This window comes from Zalophus californianus, chromosome 1 (assembly GCF_009762305.2).
Source record: "Zalophus californianus isolate mZalCal1 chromosome 1, mZalCal1.pri.v2, whole genome shotgun sequence".
NCBI lineage: Eukaryota > Metazoa > Chordata > Mammalia > Carnivora > Otariidae > Zalophus > Zalophus californianus.
The window spans coordinates 56,764,431-56,790,103 of NC_045595.1; the positions used below are offsets into that span (position 1 = coordinate 56,764,431).

Below are 25,673 nucleotides of genomic sequence, written 5' to 3' on the forward strand. Positions count from 1 at the left end.
TGGGAATGCAAACTGGTGCAGCCACTGTGGAAAACAGCATAGAGAGTCCTCAAAATTTAAAAACAGAACTACTTTATCATCCAGCAAATCGCTACTGGCTATTCGGCCAAAAGCAAATGAAAACACTAATTCAAAAAGATATGTGCACCACTATGTTCATTGCAGCATTATTGCAATAACCAGGATATAGAAGCAATCTAAGTGTCCATGGATAGGTGAATGGATAAAGATGTGGGGGGTGTGCGTGTGTAATGGAATATTACTCAGCCACATAAAAGAATGAGATCTTGCCATTTGCAACATGAATGAACCTAAAGGGTGTTATGCTCAGTGAAATAAGTCAGACAGAGATAGACAAATACTGTATGATTTCACTTACATGTGAAATCTAAAAACCAGCACAAACAAACAAAACAAAACATTCCACAGGTATAGAGATCAAATTGGTAGCTGCTGGGGCTGGGAGTGGGGGAGGAATGGGTGAAACAGCTGATGGGGATTAAGAGGTACAAACTTCCAGTTTTAAAATAAATAAGTCACAGGGATGTAATGTGCAGCATAGGGAATAGAGTCAATAATATTATAATAACTTTGTATAGTGACAGATGGTAACTGGATTTACCATGGTGATCATTTTGCAATGTATAAGAATATCAAATCACTGTTTTGTACACCTGAAACTAATAGAATATTGTAAGTCAATTATAATCCAATTAAAAAGAAAAAAAAACATGCCCACCCAAAAACCTGTAAATTATTGTTCACAGCAGCTTCATTTGTAATAATCTAAACAAAACGTCCCTCAACAGGTAGATGGTGAAACTGTGGCACATCCGTTCCATGAAACACTACCCAGCAACAAAGGGGAGCAAACTATGGATACATGCAAGAATGTGGATCTCTAGCACTTTATGCTGAGTGGGAAAAAACAATCTCCTAAGGTCATCCACTATATGATTCCACTAATATGTAAGATCACATACAGATGAAAAAATTATGGAGATGGAAAACAAGACAGTTAAAGAGGGTGGGCATGGCTATGAACACACAGCATGAGGGGGTTCTCTGCGGTGGTATAACTAGTTCAAGGTCTTCATTATAGTAGTGGTCACACAGATTTGTATGTGATAAACTGGCACAAACAACCCGCACATTGTACTGGCATTGGTCTCCTGGCTTAGATCCGGCACTATAGTTATAAGTAAGTTGTAACCAGTGTGGGGAAATGGTGTGTGGGATCTCTGCAACAGTCTTTAAACTTCCCGTGAGTCTATAATTCTTTCAAAAGTTGAAAATGTACACAGATTTTTAATGCAGCTGGAAGTGACTTTTGTGAATGGTTTGATGTAGGAAATTATTTTCCTTTTTTCTTATGGACAAACAATTTTGCCAACACCATTTTTCGAAAAGTTTCTCCTTTTCTCACAGATTTTTTTTTTTTGTCTGCCAGAGGTATTTTTCAATTGAGATTTAATTCAGGTGCCCTATAATTCATCCATTTAATGTGTATAATTCAATCATTTTTAGTCTATTCAGATACATGCAACCGTCTTCACAATCAATTTTCAAGCTTTCTTATCACCTAAAAAGGAAACCTATCACCCCCTAATACTCTCACCCCCTGACCCACAGCCCTAAGTATTCACTGACCCTCTTTCCGTCTCTATAGGGTTTGCCTATTTTGGACATTTCATATAAATGACTCGTCCAATATGTGGTCTTCTGTGACTGGCTCCTTTCACTTCACTTAATGTTTTCAAGGGTTATCCATGCTGTAGTGTGAGTCAGTATTTCATTACTTTTTATATCCAAATAATAGTTCGTTGTATTTCTATGTCACATTTTGTTTAGCCATTCAGCAGTTAATGGACATTTGGATTGTTTCCATCTAATGGCTCTTATAGTGCTCTCATAAACAGTTATATACTACTTAGTGTGGACATATGTTCTCAGTTATCTTGGGCATTTACCTAGAAGTGGGACTGCTGGGTCATACAGTAACTCTTTCTAGTCATTTGAGGAACTGCCAGACTGTTTTCCAAAGTGACTTTACCATCTAATTCATCTAATTCTTACCAGCAGTGAATGACAATTCTGATTTCTCCACATCCTTGTCAACATTTCCTATTATCTGACATGTTTAATTCCAGCCAAACCGGTCTGTGTGAAGTGGTATCAAATTATCTAAATTCATCCTTTTAATGTGTACAATTCAATGGTTTTAGTATATTCATTTGCTGCTGATCTTGCAATGTCACACGTCATATGTCAAGTGACTGCTTACATGTAGGTCTGTATTTGGATTTTCTATTATATTCCATATGTCTGCTTGTCTATCCTTGATCCAATAAATTGTCTTAATCACTAGAGTTTTATAAGAAGCCTTGATATCTTGTAGAACAAGTTCTCCCATCTTGTTGTTATTCAAGAGTGTTTTTTTTTTTTTACATGACGATGTAAATTTTTAAATCAGTTTTTCAAGCTCCATACTTTTAAAACTGGGATTGCTTTGAATCGATATATCTGGTTTGCGGATAATTGACACCTCTATAATACTGAGTGTTCCAATCCACGAACATGGTAGGTCTCTTCACTTATTTAGGTTTCTTTAATGTTTCTAAAAGTTCTATAATATGCATGATAGAGATGTTCTAATCCTTTTTTTTGAATTTATTCATGTGAATTTCATGTTTATAATTCTTTAAAAGCATTAACTTTTTTAAAAATGATTTTTTGTATGTATATGGTATTCAGAAATTCGAGAGATTTTTACATTAATGTTTGTATCCAGAAACCTCATTAAACTATCTTATCTGAAAATGTTTTTTATATTCTTGGAATTTCTTATACATATTTAAACTTATTGACAGTTTAAAACAATTATTTCACGGGGCGCCTGGGTGGCTCAGTTAGTTAAGCGACTGCCTTCGGCTCAGGTCATGATCCTGGAGTCCCGGGATCGAGTCCCACATTGGTCTCCCTGCTCAGCAGGGAGTCTGCTTCTCCCTCTGACCCTCTTCCCTCTCGTGCTTTCTATCTCTCATTCTCTCTCTCAAATAAATAAAATCTTAAAAAAATAATAAAACAATTATTTCAATGTAACATCTATCATTAATTTTCAGCCTTTTTTCTAATATAAGCATTTGAGTCTATAAACTTTCCTCTAACATTTTAACATCACCCCACAAATTTAGATATTATACTATTTTCATTATTGTTCAATTCAATAATGTCTAATTTCTATTACAGTTTCACTTTTGACCCATGGCTTATTTGGAGGTATTTGTTAATTTCCAAGCATGTGAAATTCTTTCCTGGTTAATGATTTTTTATTTGTAGTTTAACTGAACTGGGGCCAGTGAACATATTTTATATTATTTCTTCCACTGGGACAAAATTGTTCACTGAGATATCATTCACATACCACACCCCCTGACTTAGCCAAACTGCCAAGTTTAGGTCATAGTTCCCCAAACTGCCCTGACTTCTGATACCAACTGAAGTTCAAGGTGTTCCTAATACCACCCTCAGGCTCATCAATTTCCTACAAGAACTCACAGAATTCATTGAAAGCTGTTATACTCACACTCACAGCTTATTACAGGGAAAGGATACAGATTAAAATCAGCCAGAGGAAGAGACACATAGGGCAGAGTCTAGGATGGTTCTGAACTCCAAGTTTCCATTGCTCTTTCTTCATGGAATCAGGATGCGTTGCCCTGGTAACATTGCTGAGGGACAATATGCACAGAGAAGTTCCCCTGAGCCTTGGTATATAGAGTTCTTATTTGGGCTCCATTACAGAGGCATGACTGATTAATTGCTTGATTGCCCACATGGCAATCCCAATCTCCAGATCAACTGACACTGCAAGAACAAAGCCCTAACCCAAAATCACACTGGTGGTCTTTCTGGCATGGCCAACCTCTATCCTATGACTGTCAGGTGCGGTGGTCCCATCCTATCCTAAGTTCTGGTGTAGTCATCCCCCAAGCTAAGCAAAGGCACTCCTATTAGGTATGACATATCACCTCCCAGAAGCCAAAAGCAAAGGCCAGACCTTTTGGGGCAAGGCCAGATTCTTCACTGCACACTCTTTTTAGTTGTAATTCACCCTTTTTAATTTACAATTCAGTGGTTCTTAATATATTAACAATGTTGTGCAATCATAAATACCAATTCTAGACAATTTTCATCATCCCAAGAAGAAACTGTACCCATTAACTTCTTCGTCCCTCCCCTGAGACCTTGGGAACCACTAATCTTCTATCTCTGTAGAGTTGACTATTCTAGACATTTCACATAAACAGAATCATACAACATGTGGCTTTTTATGTCTGGCATCTTTTACTCAGTATGTTTTCAAGGTTCATCCATGTTGAAGTGTGTATATCAGTACTTCATTCCTTTTTCAGGGCTGAATATTATTCTATTATATGGACATATATTTTGTTCATTGATTAATGGACATTTGAGTTGTTTCCACTTTTTTGACTATTATCAATAATGCTGCTGTGAACATTCACATACAAGTTTTTTGTGTGGACCTGTTTTCAGTTCTCTTAGGCAGGTAACTAGACACAGTGCCAGCTTCTGCACCGTGCCTCTCAGCTTACCAACACATCAAGACAGGTCCCCACAGGGCTGCTCTCCCCTCCTGGATGAATGGACTCAACCTCAGGACTGCCTGCTGTTTTCAACATCTGGGTCCTGAGGCACCTGAACTTCGAAGACAGAGAGGGGGAGTTCCCAGACTAAAAAAGGGAGGTCCTGGGGCGCCTGGGTGGCTCAGTCGTTTAAGCGTCTGACTTTGGCTCAGGTCATGATCTCAGGGTCCTGGGACTGAGCCCCATGTTTGGCTCTGCACTCAGCGGGGAGTCTGTTTCTCCCTCCCCCCCCACCTCATTCTTTCACTCTCTCTCAAATAAATAAAATCTAAAAAATAAAAATAAAGAAAAGAGGTCCTTTAAATCCAAACTAGGATACTTGCAAATAACGAAAGGAAAAGAGAATTGTCATGAAGCCAAAACTAAAGAATGGAAGGACCATAAGAGGCCACCCGCTCCAGCCCAGAATCTGAAACTTTAATCGTCTCTACAATATTCCCATTGAGCAATCATCAGGTGCACCTGAAGGTCATCAGGGAAGGGGAACTTTCTGCAGCCTAGGCAGCTTCTCCAGCCTCAAAATCATCAGATAGGTCTCCTTAGACTGGGTGGAAATCTATTCCTCTGTGGTGTCCATCTTAGGGCCATACAGAACTTTCTTCTCCCGGTTAGCCAAGTAGGCCCCTCAGGAGTCTGAAGGGAGGGCCCATTTTCCTGAACCACCCTCTCTTCTACATGCCCCTAAAGGCTTCCCTTCATCTAAAGGCAAGCAATTCCTCCTGGGATCAAAGCCAATGATGGAGCCCTGTGAAGTGCTCTATAATAAACCCCGAGAGGAACTGGATCAACGTATCTTTCTCTCATCCTTACGATGAGGACACTAAACCTGAGCCTGGCTTCAAAAGATTTCCCCACTCCACACACTCAGCATCCCGGCATCATGACTTTTACGTAAAACACAAAAAAACCACGCACCCACCGGCTTTGATGGCTGTCCCACAGCCGCTTCAAGCCTTGGTCAGCTAAACCCTCCAGAATGAGAAGGTGGATCTTCCCATCCAGCAGGTGGAAGCCAGTGAGCACATCCAGGTCCTGCCTTTCCTGGATCTTCATCCGCACCTTAAAGGCCGACAGGATCTGCTGAATGTTCCTGACAGGGTACGCCTCCAATTCAAGGGCCTTGGCATTGATCATGGTGATGTCCTGCAGCAGGTCATGGAGGAGGGAGATCTTCTTGGAGTCAAACACGAAAACGATGCGGCCAAACTGGGCACCTGTAAATTCTGGGTCAGGGGCTTCAGCCCTGGCCCGCAGTGGCACAGCGATGTCCACCCGCAGCTTGAGCACAGAGTTGGCCTCGAGGTAATTACCCATCGGCATTGAGTTGTGCTGGAAGCCATCTGTGGGGACCCGAAACCCCACAACCTTCCTGCTCCTGCCATTCTGGCCACGGTGTGTGGGCTTGGGCTCACAGCTGTGGATGGGGACGACCAAGTTCAAGTACTTGTGGCCAAGGAGAAGGTCGGCAAAACTGACCTGGGCAACCCCATAAGGGTCCCATATTTTGTTGTGGGATTCAAAGGGGTTGCTCTCTGTCTCTTCCGGAGAGATGAGGGACTGGAGGTTGACGTATGCATCCAAGGGGTCATCCCCAAACAAGGTGGGCTTCCGGGAATACTCCTCTAACTTGCGGTCCCTGTCATGAACTTGCACCACCATGGGGGGCCCCTCCAGATATTCCCTCAGGTCACTGGGCTGCATCGCCCCGAGAAAGATGACATTGATGTCCTGGAAGTAGATGTGGATTCCATGGGGCCGCCCCTCTGTTCTGTGAACCGGAGTCTTAAAGAACTGGTACTTGCAGTACACAGGGATGCACAGCCTCTAGGAGAGAATGAAGTGACAACAGATCAACAGGCTGCAATGGTGGTCACTCTGCCTCCCCTTTAAAGGCAGGCTCCCACAGGGGGCTCAAATCCTAGTGCCACATTTGCCACCTGCAGCCCCTGTGGCCTGGATTTTCTCACCCGCAAAAGTACCAATGAAAGAGCCTGCTCTGCTAGGTCATCCCCAGGATTAAGTGACATACATGAAAGCACCAAGATGGTGGCTGACACAAGACAGGGGCTTAATAAGTATTAAGTCACTATTGCCTCCTCCCAAACTGAGTGCCATGAAGACAGGCCATGTGCATTTTGCACATCTGTATTTTTACCTCCAAGCCCAAGGCTAGGTGCAGAAAAGGTGGAGATAAGTGGTTTTTAGAAAAGGTAATCCATATTTCCCAGACATCTGGAGGATTGGCATAAGCTCACCTCTGGCATATTAATAGGTATCCAAGCGGAAAGCTACAACAAGGTGAAGAAGGGCTCAGAGGTCTGGGGTTTAACAGGGCATGGAAAATGAGACACAAAGGAGGGACAGAAAATAGGGTATCTTGCATATTTTAACCTTGATGCTAAGATTTTGTAATCAAAAGTTCACCCTTATGCAAGTTTGTGATCTGAATTCATACTCCAAGTGTACTATTTATTTTACACTGAAACTTTTAAATAATCCTGGGTTGATATGCTCCCAGGTACCTGGTGAAGTTATCAAAAAACCTTCTAGAGGGGCGCCTGGGTGGCTCAGTCATCAAGCGTCTGCCTTCGGCTCAGGTCATGATCCCGGAGTCCTGGGATGGAGCCCCGCATCGGGCTCCCTGCTCAGCGGGAAGCCTGTCTCTCCCCCTCTCCCACTCCCCCTGCTTGTGTTCCCTCTCTTGCTATCTCTCTCTGTCAAATAAATAAATAAATAAATAAAATCTTTTAAAAAAAAACCTTCTAGAGAAATCTACTTTCAACCTAGGCTTCAAAGAATCCCCATGGAGAAAGTTCAATTAAATGTGAAACCACAGTAAAAATTACAAAATACCTAAGATAAAAGGTACTACTAGTAAAACTGGTTGCACAATGCCATAAGATATTAGAATGATCAGATACATAAAATAAATATATTTGTTTAGTTATGTGTATAAAAAGGAATATCATCAAAGTCAAATCTACTGTATTTCTATTTACTAGCAATGAATAATTTAAAAATATCACCTACAATAGCATAAAAACAAAATGCCTGAAAGAAATGCAATGAAAAATGTGTAAGACCTGCACACCGAAAAGAACAAAATAGTGCAGAGAGATATTAAAGAAAATCTAAATAGAGAAATATAAATTTTCATGGATAGGAAAATGCAATTAATTCTAGATGAATCATAGACCTAAATATAAAGCTAAGATTATACATCTTCAAGAAGAAGACATAGGAGAGAATCTTCATGAACATGGGAAAATGCTTCTTTGACAGGACACAAAAAACACTAATTATAACAGCCAAAGCTGATAAAATGGGCTTTGCTTTATCAAATAAAGTCAAGCCCTAGACTGGCATAAAATATGTACTATATATATATATATATATAAAACAAAGGACTTGTATACAGAATATAAAAAGAACATCTACAAAACAATAGTAAAAGAGAAAAAATTAAGAATGGTAAAAGATGAACTTTAAAATTTGGTTAAGTGGAATAAGCACACCCCACCCTGAATCTCCCAGTGAATGCAACCAGAAACCATAGACAGAATGTGTGGAGCAGCTGTCAGAGGCCCCTGAAAAGTAAAAGGTAATGGGCAAATTGGGAATGGAAACCAAACTCAAAGTACAACCAACGAGGCTATGAATTTCCTGGGTTTATTTTCCTCCTGTATGTCACAGACTGGACTCAGAAGGAAGCCTGAATCCCAGAATTGTGCACCAGGCATGGACAGTCGGAGCTCTTTCTGTTCTAAGGAATGGGAGGAAGGACCCCCATAGGATAGAAAGAGTGGGAGTTTGGAGGGATCTATGTTGTTTTTCTCTCCGGGTCCTGCCCTCATGCAAGCTCAAGTTCCAAAGCTACAATCTGATGGCAGTGGCAGCAGCTGGGCAGGGACCTGAAAATCTGAGAGAGGGAAATCCTTTTTGACCAGAGGAACTGTGATACAAAAAGTATGTGGTAAACCCTCAGTATTGTCTTTACTCTATGTATCTTCCCACCACCTGTCCTCAGAGGCAGACTGGGTCCAAGGAAGGGCATGTCAGAGTGGAAACACTAAAGGTACACCTTTCAAGCCAGCAGACCAGGAAGAGGACTCATTAGGACCTGGAGAGTGTAGAAAGGGGGGGAAATCAAGAAAGGGGTCCCATAAAGTTATGTGTAAACTTGGGCTTATCCCTGAACTGTGCATGTGTGGATCTGGCCTTAAGCAGCATACCCGGGGTTTTGAGAACTGAACTATAGAAACCATGGCACAGGTCTGACTGGCCCCTGAATACCGCACATGCAGGACAGACTTGGATTTCACTACAAAATCTTTGAAAACTGAACTGGCCTTAAAACCACAGCCACAGAGGGTAAATTGGAAATTACAGCTTGACCCTAAGGTTACTGTCTAATAAAACAAAAAGCCAACATTCTCCATAGGATTTAAACAAGACCCAGGGTCTCACAACCTAGTATTTAAAATGTCTAACATATAACTCAAAATTACTTGACATACAAAGAAGCTGGAATGCTGACCAATTATCAAGGGGAGAGACAACAAACAGATGCGAACTCTGAGATGACCTGAATACTGGAATTATCTGATGAAAACTTTAAGACAATTATAAACATTCTCCAAGTAACTGCAAACATTCTTGAAACAAATGGAAGGTAGCCAGTCTCAGCAAATGGAAACTATAAGAACCAAAGGGAAATTCTATAACTGAAAAATATAATACCTAAAATTAAAAATTCGCTGGATGATCCAAAGAACAAAATGGAGATGGCAGAGGAATGAATAAGTAGTGAAATTGAGTATAGATCAATGTAAAGTATGCAATCTGAGTGACTCCTGGGTAGCACCGTTGGTTAAGTGTCTGACTCTCGGTTTCAGCTCAGGTCATGATGTCAGGGTCATGAGATCGAGCCCCATGTCAGGCTCTGTGCTCAGCACGGAGTCTGCTAGGGACACTCTCTTCCTCTGCTTTTACCTCCACCCCCCAACTCACACACACTCTCTACCTCTCTCTCTAAAATAAATAAATCAATCTTTTTTTAAAAGAAAGTACGCAATCTGAACACAGAGAGAAAAAAGATTGAAAAGTAAAAGTAAGCTGAGCCTCAGGGACCTATGGGACAATATCAAAAGGTCTAATATTTGTATCATCGGAGTTCCAGAAGAAAAGAAATGTGTAGAAAAGATATTTGAGGAGGCTGGGAAGGGGGCAGAATAGGAGGACCCTAAGCGTGCCTCTTCCCGTGGATACAACTAGATAACACTCACTTCAGTGTAAATAGCCCAGAAAATGATCTGAAGACGGACAGAACTCCAAAACTAAAGGTAGAGAAGAGACCACATCAAAGAAGGTAAGAAGGAGAAAGACAGAGTTGGGAGCGAGACGGACTGTGGCCATCTGTGGTGCGGAAGGAGCCAGTGGTGCAGAGAAGAGTAAAAAATGGACTTGCATATTGGGGAGCCCACAAGGGGAAGACAAATCCCCATAACATTTGACACTGAAAGCAAGAGGGGCCAAATTTCATGAGTTCTTACAACCAGTGAGACTTAAAGCCTGGAATTTTAAAAATCAGCAATCTCAGTCCTGGGGGAGCCTGGAAGGCATTAGGAAGAAGAGTCCTTGCCCTTAAAGAGATAGCATGACAAACAACTCATGCAGATACAGCCTAGAAGCAGCAGTTTAAAAAAATGCCATGGCGGGGGGGTGGTGCACAGATGAGAGTCAGAGCAATTTACTCATCTCAGAGCATGGCCCAGAGAGGCAGGGATCACTGGGAGACCCCTCCAGGAACAAAGGAGTTGGCAGGTGCTATTTCCTCCCCCTGCCCCCCAGCATAAACACAAGGCCATCTGTGGGAACCAGTGCACCACTGACACTCACTATCTAACTTGCTTACACCAAGCCCTCTGCCCCACCCCCTGCACTTCGGCAGGTCCACCCTTCCCACTCATGCTTGCCTCAGCACCCACACTGCAGGGCCCCTCCCCCAGAAAATGGGCGCAAACTCCACCAACACCTCACCTCGTGACCTCAGTTCCAGTGGCAGCAGCTGTGTCGGCAGGTCTCATTTCAGAAACAGCCAGTGTACACCTAGTTAAAATGCGCTGCACCCTTGCTGGGGACCAAATACTACCCATAACAGGCAAAGAGAGCCTCTGCAGACAACTGGACTGCAAAAAAAGGGGGGGGGCAGGACTCAACAGCAAGGCATAGGCAGCACACACAGGAGACATTCCCTGGAAGCGCCAGGTCCTGGGCAACAGGGGACACTGCACTGCAGGGCACTACAGGACCTCTTCTTCATAAGGCCGTGACCTTCAAGAGCAGGAGAAGTAGCTGACTTTCCTCACACACAGAAACAGACACAGAGAGTTAGACAAAATAAGGAGACAAGAAATATGTCCAAATTAAAGAATAGGACCAAACCACAGCAAGAGACCTAAGCGAAACAGACAAAAGTAATATGCCTGACAGAGAATTTAAAGTAATGATCATAAAGATACTCACTGGATTTGAGAAAATAGTGGAGGACATCAGTGAAATCCTTAACAATGAGATAAAAAAGAATCAATCAGAGATGAAGAACACAATAAATTTAAAATACATTTGACGGAATAAATAAAACACTAGATGAAGCAGAGGAATGAATTCATGACCTGGAAGACAGTAATCGAAAGTAACCAAGATGAGCAAATGAGATGAAAAATATGCAAATTGAGAATAGTCTCAGGGAACTCAGTGACTCCATAATAATATTCGCATTATAGGGATCCCAGAAGAAGAGAGAAAAGGGGTCAGAAAATTTATTTGAAGAAATAATAGCTAACTCTTCCCTCTCGTGCTCTCTCTCTCTCATTCTCTCTCTCAAATAAATAAATAAAATCTTTAAAAAAAAAAAAAAAAAGGGCGCCTGGGTGGCTCAGTTGGTTGAGCGACTGCCTTCGGCTCCGGTCATGATCCTGGAGTCCCCGGATCGAGTCCCGCATCGGGCTCCCTGCTTGGCGGGGAGTCTGCTTCTCCCTCTGACCCTCTTCCCTCTCGTGCTCTCTCTCTCTCATTCTCTCAAATAAATAAATAAAATCTTTAAAAAAAAGAAAAAGAATAGCTAAAAACTTCCCTAATCTGGAGAAGGAAACAGATGTCCAGATCCAGGAGGCACAGAGTCACCCCAAAAAATCAACCCAAGGAGGTCCATACAAAGACACATAGTAATTAAAATGGCAAAAATTAGCAATAAAGAAAAAAATTTTTAAAGCAGCAAGAGACAGTTACATACAAGGGAAACTCCACAAGGCTATCAGCAAATTTTTCAGCAGAAATTTTGCAGGCCAGAAGGGACTAGCAAGATATCTTCAAAGTGCTGAAAGGGAAAAGTCTACAGCCAAGAATACTCTGTCCAGCAAGGCTATCATTCAGAATAGAAGGACAAATAGAGTTTCTCAAACAAAAACTAAAGGAGTTCATGACCACTGAATAAGCCCTGCAAGAAATAATAAAAGGAACTCTTTGAATGGAAACAACACAAGTGAGTATGAAGAGTAAAAAACAAACAAAAAAACCCAGAGGATTAAAAATAAGCATTTCTGTAAATATCAGTCAAGGGATTTTATAAAATAAAAGGATGTAAAATATGACATCATAGGGCACTAAAACATGGAGGGGAGTGGAGTAAAAAATGGGTTCAAACTTAAGCAACCATCAAAACTGCTATACAAACATAATGGTAAGCACAAATCAAAACCATTAATAAATATGCAAAGAATAAAGAGAAAGAAACCCAAATATATCACTAAAGAAAATCATCAAACCATGAAAGAGAGAAAGACAAGAAAGAATCAGAGAAAATCTTCAGAAACAACCATAAAACAAGTAATAAAATAGCAATAAATACAGAACTATCAATACAAAAGACTCATTATAGACCTAAAGGCACCAACAGATCAAAAGTAAGGGGGTGGAGAAACATCTATCATGCAAATGGATGTCAAAAGAAAGCTGAAGTAGCAGTATTTACATCGGATAAAATAGACTTTAAAACAAAGACTGTAACAAGAGACAAAGAGGGGCACTATATAATCATAAAGGAGATCACCCAACAAGGAGACCTAACAGCTGTAAATATTTATGCACCTAACATAAGAGCACCCAAACACATAAAATAGTTAATAACAAGCATAAAGGAACTAATTGATAATAATGAATTAATAGTAGGGGGCTTTAACACTTCCACTTACATCAATGTAGAGATCATCTAAACAGAAAATCAACAAGGAAACAATGGCTTTGAATGACACATTGTACCAGATGGATCTAACAGATACATTTAGAACATTCCATACTAGGGGCACCTGGGTGACTCAGTTAAGTGTCTGCCTTCAGCTCAGATCATGATCTAGGGTCCTGGGATCGAGCCCTATATTGGGCTCTCTGCTCAGTGGGGAGCATGCTTCTCCCTCTCCTTCTGCCCCTCAACTCCAGCTTGTGCTCTCTCTCTCAAATGGATAAATAAAATCTTAAAAAAAAAAAAGAACATTCCATTCTAAAACAGAATACACATTTTTTTCAAGTGCACATGAAACATTCTCTAGAATAGATCACATATTAGGCCACAAAATAAGACTCAACAAATTCAAGAACATCGAAATCATACCATGCATCTTTTCTGAACACAATGCTAAGAAACTAGAAGTCAATTACAAGAAGAAACCTGGAAAGACCACAAATACATGGAGGTTAAATAACATGCTACTAAACATGAATGAGTCAACCAGGAAATAAAAGAAGAAATAAAAAAGAACATGGAAACAAATGAAAACAAAAACGCAAAGTTCAAAGCCTTTGTGACACAGCAAAAATTATTCTAGGGAGGACGTTTATAGCAATACAGACCTACCTGAAGAAGTGAGAAAAATCTCAACTAAACAACCTAACCTTACACCTAAAGGAGCTAGAAAAAGAACAACAAACAAAACCTAAAGCCAGCAGAAGGAAGGATATGATAAAGATTAGAGCAGAGAAAAAAAATGACATAGAAACTAAAAAAAAAAAAAACAAAAAACAAAACAATAAAACAGATCAATGAAACCAGTTCATCAAAAATAATAAAATTGATAAACCCCTAGCCAGGCTTCTCAACAAAAAAGACAGAGAGAGGACTAATTAAATAAAGTCATATATAAGAGAGGGGAGATAACAACCAATACCACAGAAATACAAACAAGTATAAGAGAATATTATGAAAACTATATGCCAACAAATTGGACAACCTAGAAGAAACGGATAAATTCCTAGAAACATATAACCTACCAAAACTGAATCAAGAAGAAATCGAAAATTTGAACAGACCAGTTACCAGCAAAGAAACTGAGTCAGTAATCACAAAACTCCCAACAAACAAAAGTCCAGGACCATTTGCTTCACAGGAAAATTCTACCAGACATTTAAAGAAGAGTTAATACCTATTCTTCTCAAACCATTTCAAAGAATGGAAAAGAAAGGGAAACTTCCAAATTTGTTCTATGAGGCCAGCATTACCCTTATACCAAAACCCAATAAAGATACCAGAGAAAAAGAGAACTATAGGGCATTATCTCTGATGAACATAGAATGCAAAATCCCTCAAAAAAAAAAAAATAGCAAACCGAATCCAACAATACATTAAAAAAATCATTCACCACAATCAAGTGGGATTTATTCCTGGGTTGCAAGGGTGGTTCAGTATTTGCAAACCAATCAATGTGATGCATCACAACAATAAGAGAAATGATAAGAACCATATGATCATTTCAGTACAGAAAAATCATTTAACAAAGTACATTATTCACGAAAAAAATCCTCCACGAAGTAGGTTTACAGGGGACATATCTCAACATAATAAAGGCCTTAATATGAAAAACCCATGGCTAATATCATTCTCAATGGTGAAAACCTGAGAGTCTTTCCCCTAAGGTCAGGAAGAGACAAATATGTCCACTCTCACCACTTTTATTCAACATAGTCCTGGAAGTCCTAGCTAAGCAAGCAGACAACAAAAAGAAATAAAAAGCATTGAAATCCATAAGGAAGAAGTAAAACTTTCACTATCTGCAGATGACATGATGCAATATATAGAGAACCTGAAAGACTCCACCAAAAAAACCCTGCTAGAACTGATAAACAAATTCGATAAAGACAAAGGATACAAAACCAATGTAAAGAAATCCATTGCATTTCCATACACTAATAATGAAGCAGCAGAAAGTGAAATTAAAAAACAATCCCATTTACAATTACACCAAAAATAAAATATCTAAGAATAAACTTAACCAAAGAGATGAAAGACTTGTACTCTGAAAACTATAAAAACATTGATGAAAGAAATTCAAGATAAGATGACCCAAAGACATGGAAAGACATTCTATGCTCATGGATTGGAAGAACAAATACTGTTAAAATGTTTATACTATCCAAAGGAATCCACACATTTAATGCAATCCTTATCAAAATACCAACAGCATTTTTCACATAACTAGAACAAACAATCCGAAAATTTGTATGGAACCAGAAAAGACCCCAAATAGCCAAAGCAATCTTGAGAAAGAAAAGCAAATCTTCTTTAAAACAGAAGATTTAAATAGGATCCAGAGTCTCATAACTTAATATTTAGTATGTCGAAGATACAATTTAAAAATCATTTATCATACCAAGATCCAGGGAAATCCCATCTTAAACAAGAAATGACAATCAACAGATGCTAACACCAAAATCACAATTCCAGACTTCAAGTTATGGTACAAAGCTGTAGTAATCAAAACAGTATGGTACTGGCACAAAAACAGAACGACAGATCAATAGAACAGGAGAGAAAACCCAGAGGTAAACCTACAATTTTATGGTCAATCTCTGACAAAACATGAAAGAATATCCAATGGGAAAAAGACAGTCTCTTCAACCAATGGTGTTGGGAAAACTGGACAGCTACATGCAAAAGAATGAAACTGGATCACTTCCTTACACCACCCACAAAAACAAATCCAAAATGGATTAAAGACCTAAATGTGAGTGTTGAAACCATAAAAATCTTAGATGAGAACAAGGCAGTAACTTTTTTAACATTCGTTGTAGCAACTTTTTTCTAGATATGTCTCCTGAGGCAAGGGAAACAAAAGCAAAAATTAACTATTGGGACTACATAAAAAAAAAACTTCTGCATGACGAAGGAAAACAATCAACAAAACTAAAAGGCAACCTGTGGAATGGGAGAAGATATTTGCAAATGATATAACTGATAAAATTATCCAAAATATATAAAGAACTTATACAACTCAACAACCCCCCCCAAATAATCCAGTTTAAAAATGGGCAGAAGACATGAACAGACATTTTTCCAAAGAAGACATACAGATAGCCAACAGATACAGAAAAGATGCTCATCACCACCTATCATTGGTGAAATGCAAATCAAAACTACAATGAGATATCACTTCCCACCTGTCAGAATCGCTAAAATCAGGGGCGCCTGGGTGGCTCAGTCAGTTGAGTGTCTGACTCTTGATTTCGGTTCAGGTCATGATCTCAGGGTTGTGAGATTGAATCCCATGTCAGGCTCCACCTTGAACATGAACTCTGCTTAAGATTCTCTCTCCCTCTCCCTCTGCCCTTCCCCCCATGCTCGCACACTCCCCCCCCAGAAAAAGAATGACTAAAATAAAAAACACAAGAAAGAACAGGGGTTATAACGTGAAGATGTGGAGAAAGAAGAACCCTCTTGCACTGTGGGTAGAATTTGCAAACTGGTGCAGCCATTCTGGAAAACAGCATAGAGTTCCCTCAAAAAGTTAAAAATAGAACTACCCTATGATCCAGCAAGCACACTACTAGGTATTATCCAAAGAATTAAAAAAAAAAAAAAAAAAAAAACCTAATTCAAAGGGATACACACACTCTGATGTTTATAGCAGCATTATCTACAATAGCCAAATTATGGAAGCAGCCCAAGTGTCCACTGATAGATGGATGGGTAAAGAAGATGTGGTATATATATACAATGGAATATTATTCAGCCATAAAAAATGAAATCTTGCCGTTTGCAACAACATGGATAGGACTAGAGAGTATAATGCTAAGCGAAATAAGTCAGTGAGAGAAAGATAAATACTATATGATTTCACTCATATGTGGAATTTAAGAAACAAAACAAACGAGCAAAGGGAAAAAGAGAAAGAAAGACAATGCAAGAAACACTCTTAACTTCCAAGAACAAACTGATGGTTCCTAAAGGGGAGGTGAGGAAGATGGGTGAAAATAGGTAATGGGAATTAAGGAGTGCATGTGACATGATGAGCACCAGGTGATTAAAATAAAAACAAAAAATATCTATCTCTAGGGGCACCTGGCTGGCTCAGGTGGAGCATGCAACTCTTAATCTTGGGGTTGTAAGTTCAAGCTCCACATTAGGTGTAGAAATTACTTAAAAACAAAATCTTTTTAAAAATCTTAAATGTATATCTATATCTCTATACCCACAGGCTTCCTGTTCTGGACCACAGTGAAATAGACACACTTTTTCCTATTTCTCCTGCTAAGTACAGATTCTTTAAACTCGGGGCTTTATATGTAAAACAAACATAAGGAGACTCGGATGGAGAGAAGAAAGTTAAGGACTGTGGGACCTGAGGAACAACAAGTGATGAGTTCTCTGGGGTTTCTACTGGCCTCACATATTCTAGACTAGGTGCTGGAGAAGACAGAAATTCAGAAATGCTAATGGGAGTAGGTAGGAAAAATCCGAAAGTCTTCTCTCTCCAGCCAAAGAAACAAGAATGGGGCAGCTTAGCGAGCCAGAAAACTTCTAGGCTAGTAACTGCCCTACCCCAGGCAAGGACCATGAAGAAAACCAGGCCCACCCCACTCCCATAAGCAAAAGTCAAATGGGAAACCCAGATTTCCACCCTTGTCTGACTGTAACAATTCCCCTCACTTGAGTGCCATGAGAAAAGATCAAGTGGGGAGTCAAGGTTTTCATCCCTGCCCAGCAGTAACAAGGCATTGAGGGAGGCAGAGTGGAAGCCAAAATCTTTCCCCACCATCCAGCAGTAATGTGGCCTCCCCACCACTGTGGTGGTTAGTGAAGATCATGTGGGAAGCATGTAGTAGCAAGGCATCCCTGCTCCTAGGGCATGGTTGCTGAGTGGGGAACCTGGACTGCCACCTCCACCTGACAGAAATAAGACAGCATTCCCCTTCTTCCACTGGCAGAATATTTAAAACAGAAGATTTAAATAGGATCCAGAGTCTCATAACTTAATATTTAATATGTCGAAGATACAATTTAAAAATCATTTATCATACCAAGATCCAGGGAAATCCCATCTTAAACAAGAAATGACAATCAACAGATGCTAACACCAAAATGATACACCTTGGAATTATCTGACAGGAATTTTAAAGCAAGTGTGAACATGATTGAATCAAATGAAAAAACTTAAAAGTCCTATCAAAGAAATAGAAGATATAAAGAACCAAATGGAAATTTTAGAATTGAAAGATACAATAACTAAAAATTTAACACCCAGTGGATGGGCTCAATAACAGAATGCAAGGGACAGAGAAAAGACTTGGTGAACTTGAAGATAAAACAATATAAATTATCCAATCTGAAGAACACAGAGGAAAACAGACTAAAGACAAATGAACAAAACTTCAGGGACCTGTGAGACTATAATAAATGAACTAATAGTCATGACATTGGAGTCCCGGAAGGAGAGCAGAAAAAAGGTAGTGCTAAAAGGTATTTAAAGAAATAATGGCTGGGATGCCTGGGTGGCTCAGTCAGTTAAGTATCTGACTCTTGATTTTGGCTCAGATCATGATCTTGGGGTCCTGTGATCAAGCCCTACGTCAGGCTCCATGCTCAGCGAGGAGTCTGCTTCCCTCCCTCTTTCTCTTCCTCTGCCCCCCCTTCTTCAAAATAAATATTTTTTAAAAAGAATGGCTGAAATATCCCAAATTTGGGATTTTATGTCAAAAGACATAAGCCTAAGTCTCAGAAAACTGAGTGAACCCAACAGGATAAACCCCCCAAAAAATCTATACTGAGACATCACAAACTTCTGAAAACCAGAGACAAAGAGAAAAAAAACTTGAAAGCTTCAAAAGGTAAGTGCCACCCAGCGTATTGGGAAAGAACAACACAAATGACAGTTGATTTCTCATCAAAAAACCATAGAGGTCAAAAGGAAGTGGCATAACTTTTTTCAAATGCTGAATAAAAAGAAATGTCAACCCCAAATTCTAAATCAAATGAAGCTAGCCTTCAGGAATAGAGGAGAAATAAAGACGTCCTCAGACAAAGAAAAACTAAGAGAATTTGTTGTCAGCACATCTACCCTAAAAGAATGACTAAAGGAAGTTCTTGAAACAGAAATAATTTAAAAAGAAAAAGCAAAATCTTGGAACATCAGAAAGAAAAAATGAACATTAGAAAGAGCAAATGTATAGGTAAATACAATACACTTTTCTTCTCCTCTTGAGTTTTCTAAATTACAGTTGACAGTCGAAGCAAAAAGTATAACATCATCTGATGTGGTTCTCAGTCTATATAGAGGAAATATTTAAGACAATTATAAATGAGATAGGGTAAACAGATTTGAAGGAAGGTAAGGTTTCTATACTTCACTCAAACTGGAAAGATGTTGACACCAGTAGACTGTGATAAGTTATGTATGCACAATGTAATTTCTGGAGTAACCACTAAAAACCTATACATTCAAAAATAAAAATAATATAGATAAATCAAAATAAAATTCTAAAAAGTTTTCAAATAACCCACAGGAAGGCAGGAAAAAGAAAACAAAGAAACAAAAAACCAGAGAAAACAGAAAATATTGAAATGGCAGACTTAAGCTCTAAAATATCAATAATTACACTAAATGGGGCGCCTGGGTGGCTCAGTTGGGTAAGCGACTACCTTCGGCTCAGGTCATGATCCTGGAGTCCCGGGATCGAGTCCCGCATCGGGCTCTCTGCTCAGTGAGGAGCCTGCTTCTCCCTCTAACCCTCCCACCTCTCATGTACTCTCTCTCTCTCATTCTCACTCTCTCAAAATAAATAAATAAATCTTAAAAAAAAAATAATTACACTAAATGTAAATGGTCTTAAAAACAATTAAAAGTAAATAAAAAATGACTCAGCTAAATGCAAGGGCATTATGCTGAATGGGACAGGGGAGCCAATCTGAAAAGGTCACATACTGGATGTTTCCATTTATATAACTGTTCATTTCCTAGGACTGCCATAATAAATTACCACAAACTGGGTGGCTTAGTACAACAGAATTTCATTGTCTCACAGTTCTGGGAGGCTAAAAGTGCAAAATCATGGTGTCAGCAAGGCCATGCTCCCTCTGAAGTTGCTAAAGGAGCATCCTTCCTTGCCTCTTCCAGCTTCTGGTAGCCCCAGACATTTCCTGGCTTGTGACAACATAACTACTCACTACATGGCATTCTCCCTACATCTCTTCATATATTCTTCCTTCTGTCTATGTCGGTCTCTACATCCAAATTTCCCTTTTTCATAAGGACATCAGTCATATTGGATTAGGGCCTACCCTGATGACCTCATTTTAACTTGATTAACTCTGCAAAGACCCAATTTCTAAATAAAGTCACATTCTGAGTTGCTGGCAGTTAAGTGTTCAACATACCTTTTTGAGGGAACACAATTCAACCCACAACAATAATATTCTCAAATTGACAAAATTATACAGATGGAAAACATATTAGTGGTTAGGGATGGTTCAAGGTTAGGTAGTGGTTGTGACTATAAAAGGGTAGCATGAGAGAACTTTGTGGTGGTGGAATAGTTCTGTATCTTAAGTACAGTGACAGTTACATAAATCCATGCATGCGATAAAATGGCAGAGAACTACACACACATTTATCAATAACCTGATTTTGATATTATACTATTGTTATATAAGACATAACTACTGAAAAAAACTGTGCAAAGTGTACATAGGATCTCTCTACCTTTGCAACTTCCTCTGAATTTTTATTTCAAAATGGAAGTATAATATATGGTATGCCCACACCAAGACACATAATCAAGCAGTTTCAGAAAACAAAAAGAAGATCCTACAGCTTTGAGAGAAGAAAAAAAGCAAATACAAAGGTTCAATATGGAACATAAAAGAGGATAGAACAATGCCTTCAAAACTGAAGGAAAATGAGAATTCTATACCCAGCTAAAATATCAGTCAAGTGTAAGGGTAGAATTAAAGATATTTTCAAACACATGAGACCTCAAAACAAGTATCTCTCATTAACCTTTTCTCAAGAAGCTACAGGAAGATGTGTTCCAGCAAAACCAGAGAGCAAACAAGCAAGAGGAAGACAGAATCCAGGAAACAAGGATACTACAATAGGAAAAAGGGAACTCCCAGGATTAACATCAGTACTAAACCTAGTTGGTTCAAAATGAGTGGCATCTATGTGAGCATTGCTGCTGTATCCATGAAGCCTGGGGGCTCCTTCTGAAGGGAGGATCACTATCTGCATCTGAAGGACACCTTTGGTGTAGTGGGGAGACATCAAGAGTTGGTAGCTCCTAAACCCAGGAAACCAATCTCTCATGTCTTGCTGTGAGATCCTAAATGGTGAAATGGGGATGATGATACATCTCACAGAAGGCCACTGGGGGGGAATTAGAGATGACATGTAATGGGCAACCGGATGGGAAAAAGAGCTCTCCAATCAGTTTTTCTGGCTCATTCTTACCTCTAGTTCATGGAGGGGAACAGGTTGTGATGGAAGGCAGGAAACACACTTGATCTTTATGGTCAGGGGATTTAAGTCCTGTTTTTGCTCCTCAGTCATGATAGGAACTTCTGTTTCTAAAGTCAAAAAACAATCTAAAATGCTGGCAGACTTCCCCCTGCCACGACTCACAACAGTTTGCCATCCTGGGGGTTGGGGAGGGAAATACGCACAGCATTAGACCGTTACTCATGACAGCCCAACACGAGTACAAAGGGTTCAAGCAACCTGAGAAAAGCCAATGTTAAATTATAACCAAAAGAAGAAAACTTAAAAAAAAAAAAAAAGAATTGGCAAACACCTACTGGCAGCATATTATATGCCAGTTTCTCAAACTGAGGTCCCATAAGTTCCCTAAGAGAATTTAATTGTTGTGATTTAATCTTGATGATCATCTTGTAATATAAGCATTTCCTGAATCATCTATAGGGATATCGATGCTTAGGTGGTACCCTCAAGCAGTCTGATTTACTTGGTCTGAGATGTAGCCTCCATGTTAAGGTTTTTGTTTTTTTTTTTTTTTTAAGATTTTATTTATTTATTTGTCAGAGAGAGAGAGCACAAGCAGGGAGAGAGGCAGGCAGAGGGAGAAGCAGACTCCCTGCCGAGCAAGGAGCCCGATCATGGCCCGAGCCAAAGGTAGACGCCCAACCGACTGAACCACCCAGGCGTCCCCATGCTAGGGTTTTTAAAAGCTCCCCAGGTGAGATGCCTGGGTGGCTTAGTCGGTTGGGTGTCTGCCTTCTGCTCAAGTCATGATCCCAGAGTACTGGGATCAGGTCCCACGTTGGCCTCCCTGCTCAGTGGGAAGTCTGTTTCTCCCTCTCCCTCTGCCTCTGCCTCTCCCCCAAGCTTGTGCTTTCTCACTCTCTCTCAAACAAATAAATAAAATCTTTTTTAAAAAACATTATAAAAGCTCCCCAGGTGATTCAGAACCACCGTTCTAGTATAGTAACTACTGGCCATTTGTGGTTACTTAAATTTAAATTAAAATTAAATACAATTTAGGGATGCCTGTGTGGCTCAGTTGGTTAAGCATCTGCCTTCGGATCCCAGGGTCCTGGGATCGAGTCCTGCATCAGACTCCCTGCTCAGTGGGGAGCCTTCTTCCTCAGCTTGTACTCTCTGACAAATAAATTTAAAAAAATTGTAAATAAATAAATAAAATTAAATACAATTTAAAATGCAGTTCCTTCATCACACGAGTCACATTTCAAATGCTCCATAGCCATGCATAGCTATGAGCTGCTGGACCAGACAGCACAGATCTGGAACATTTCCATCACTGCAGAAAGTTCTCTTGGAGAGTGCTGCTCCAGGCAATTACTTTAGAACAGAACACATTCAAGAACACATAATGCCAGGGTCTCTGTTATGGCAGCCAGTGGTGCTGCTTTAAGAGGCGTGGTCCAATGAGAAAAGCATAGGTACTGATACCGAACAGAACTGGTACATCGGAGCCAAATCAAACATGGCCCACCTCCGGCTAGGACGGTGTTGCAATAGCGCAAGTAGGGAAAAGGGTGGGTGAATGGAGGCCACTGCGTGGCACACACATAGCTGGGACAATATTTTTCTCATGAAAGGGGTCCATACATTTTACCAGGTGGAGACATATTGGTGTGGGGACTGGGGGGAAGAACAAATCCTCCAGTTGTACAGAGAGGCCTAGGCTCATATCCTGGCTCTCTTATCTTAGTAATCACGTGGCCTACCACAAGTTAGAGGCTCTGTGGGGCTTAATTTCCTCCTGTGCAAAATGGGCAGAGATCCCACCATGCTTAGGGTAAAGGATTAAGAGGGTTTACGGTAGGAGAAGTTGCTGGGAACACTGCCCAGCACATAGCAGGTGCTCAAAAAGATCAGCTCTGCTCCTTTCACAAGGCTTGTAAATGTATTTATAGTGCACACGAAGGCCCAGTCACTCATGCTCAGAATGAGCTTCCCTTCCAAAACAAGTCACAGGCCCGGGGTGTGCAGCTGAGTGCACGGGCCTGAGCATGGGACCACGTGCAGCCCCTGGGGGCAGCCCCCAGGGCTCCCACGACTTTCTCTTCAACAAAGCTCACTCGTTAAGGCCATAACTAATCATGATTTGTATTCTAGAACTGTGTAAACCTTTTCATGGAAAAGACTGCCCCGTTTAGAAGAAATCTCCAGGGCAAACGTGCACTCAAATCATCATTCAGAAATTTAGGGAGGCATCAGCCATAATTCCAGGGTAGGGTTTCACAATCTCAAAACCACAGACACTTGAGAACAGAGATTCTCGGCTGCGGGGACTGTCCTGTGCATCATGGGACAGCAGCATCCCTCTGCCCCCACCCATGACAACCAAAACTACCTCCTCATATGACCCAATGTCCCCCTAGGGGCACAAGTGCCCAGGCTGAGGAGCCCAGCTCCAGAGTAAGAGAAAAGGCGCCCGGAAACAGACCCCACAAGGTGCGTGCATCTCCAACAGCCAGACTTGAGCGTGCCTTAACGTCATTTGATCCTCAAAACAGCCCTGTGTGGCTGCTACCATCTCTGCTTCGTAGACAGAGAAACTGAAGTCGGAAATGTTCAGAAGTCATCCAAGGTCTCTCGGCCAATAAGTGGTGGGACCCATGTCCAAACCAGGCCTGCCTGGTGACACTTGGCCCCTCCACTACGCAACAAAAAATAAGAGTTCATTCCAGAGTCTTTCGAAACCCTTAATGGGTTACTGGCCAACAAATATTCACCACTAGGGGATGCAAAGCCTAGGGCCTAATTTGAAATCGAAGATGATTACCAAAAATTATCGTGCTGGTTTTGGGAATGATCTTATGTGTTATTCTATGGCAAAAACAAACATCCAGCTGGCCTGCCAAGACCCTTCTTAGCTTAGGACCCTAAACCATGCTATCGGTGTAAGGGAGGAGGTTTACCTTTCTACCTTCCTTGCTAGAGGCCCAGCACCCTGCACCCAGCCCACCCAAATGTTCTGAAGAAGCAGCTGCCACCTCCATACCAGTAACCTCTCTGAGTCCTACTGTGTACAAGTTTGTACACATTATCTCATGTGATCCTTCCTGCAGCCCCCCCAGGGTGAAAATTCTCACCCCTCTTCTACAGATGAGGACATGGAGTCGAAGGACCTGGAGAACGTGGGCAACTTGCTGGGCAGTGGCTGAGCCAAGATTCAAAGTCTGTTTGTCACTGGTGCTCTTGGAATCACTGTCTCCTTACAGGGCCGTGACAGTGCAGGTTAGAGAGAGGGGAAGCCCAGACACTTCTGGGCTTCACCCTGCTGGAAAAAGTCACGTCGAGATGGTTGAGACCATCTGAGCTTTTCCTTCCTCCCACAGCAAAATTAAGCAGCAAAATCAACCTCGACCCAAAGTCAGCGGATCACCCGGAGCTCACCCACCTACAGGCCCAGGTTTCTCTTGGGGATTCAGCCCACAAGGTGTTCCCCAGAGATGTGTGCCCCGAGCAGGAGTGTGCAACTGCTGTGCGGAGGCTGGGTCCTCCTGGAGCACAGCCTGAGAGTGGGTATGCGTCTCTGAAAATTCATTTTTCTAGAAGAGACTCCAATGCCGCAGGAAAGCTAAGACAGCCTGAAAGGCCCAACTTTAGGTGAGAGCGGGTTTTCAAAAATCCATTTAAAAGTGAAAACTAGGGGCACCTGGGTGGCTCAGTCATTAGGCATCTGCCTTTGGCTCAGGTCATGATCTCAGGGTCCTGGGATCGAGCCCCGCATCGGGCTCCCTGCTCCGCGGGAAGCCTGCTTCTCCCTCTCCCACTCCGCCTGCTTGCGTTCCCTCTCTCGCTGTGTCTCTCTGTCAAATAAATAAATTCTTGAAAAAAAAAAAAAAAGAAAGTGAAAACTAAAAAATTAATAGTATTTCCTCAGAATGTATCAACATCAACACAAGAGCTTGTGAGAATTCGATTTTCCTGGCACCTGTGGAACTTGATGCTGACTTTCCTGGGGTAAAACCTCAAGCCGCTGCAAGGGCTCGTTCCAGCTCAAGATCGTAGCCTAGATTTCTGCAGATTGGCCAGTAGAGGGCGCACATTCACCCTGATGGCAAAAAAAAAACCGCCTACAATGAAATAGGCTTGAAATGATTTTCTCTGAAAAGAAAGAGGGTTTCCCCTCCATGTTACTATTTTAAAAATGAAGTCATATAATTTTACCCAAAATACATTCTGAGCTTTCCCTTGT

The 25,673-nt window shown here is 40.8% G+C and overlaps 1 protein-coding gene across 7 annotated transcripts in view; it reads right to left on the bottom strand.

Annotated features, from left to right (window-relative positions):
* CFAP92 (cilia and flagella associated protein 92 (putative)) overlaps positions 1-25,673 on the bottom strand; it is a 75,789-nt gene that overhangs the window by 35,549 nt on the left and 14,567 nt on the right. For 6 of the 7 annotated variants that reach the window (XM_027585529.2, XM_027585526.2, XM_027585530.2 and 3 more), the window contains 2 exons: positions 21,440-21,624; positions 5,587-6,491 (listed from right to left, as the gene is read on the bottom strand). In XM_027585529.2, the coding sequence (XP_027441330.1) occupies positions 5,587-6,491; positions 21,440-21,624 (1,090 nt within the window). The remainder of the gene's footprint in view (positions 1-5,586; positions 6,492-21,439; positions 21,625-25,673) is intronic. The other variant, XM_027585528.2, reaches the window with a different exon arrangement.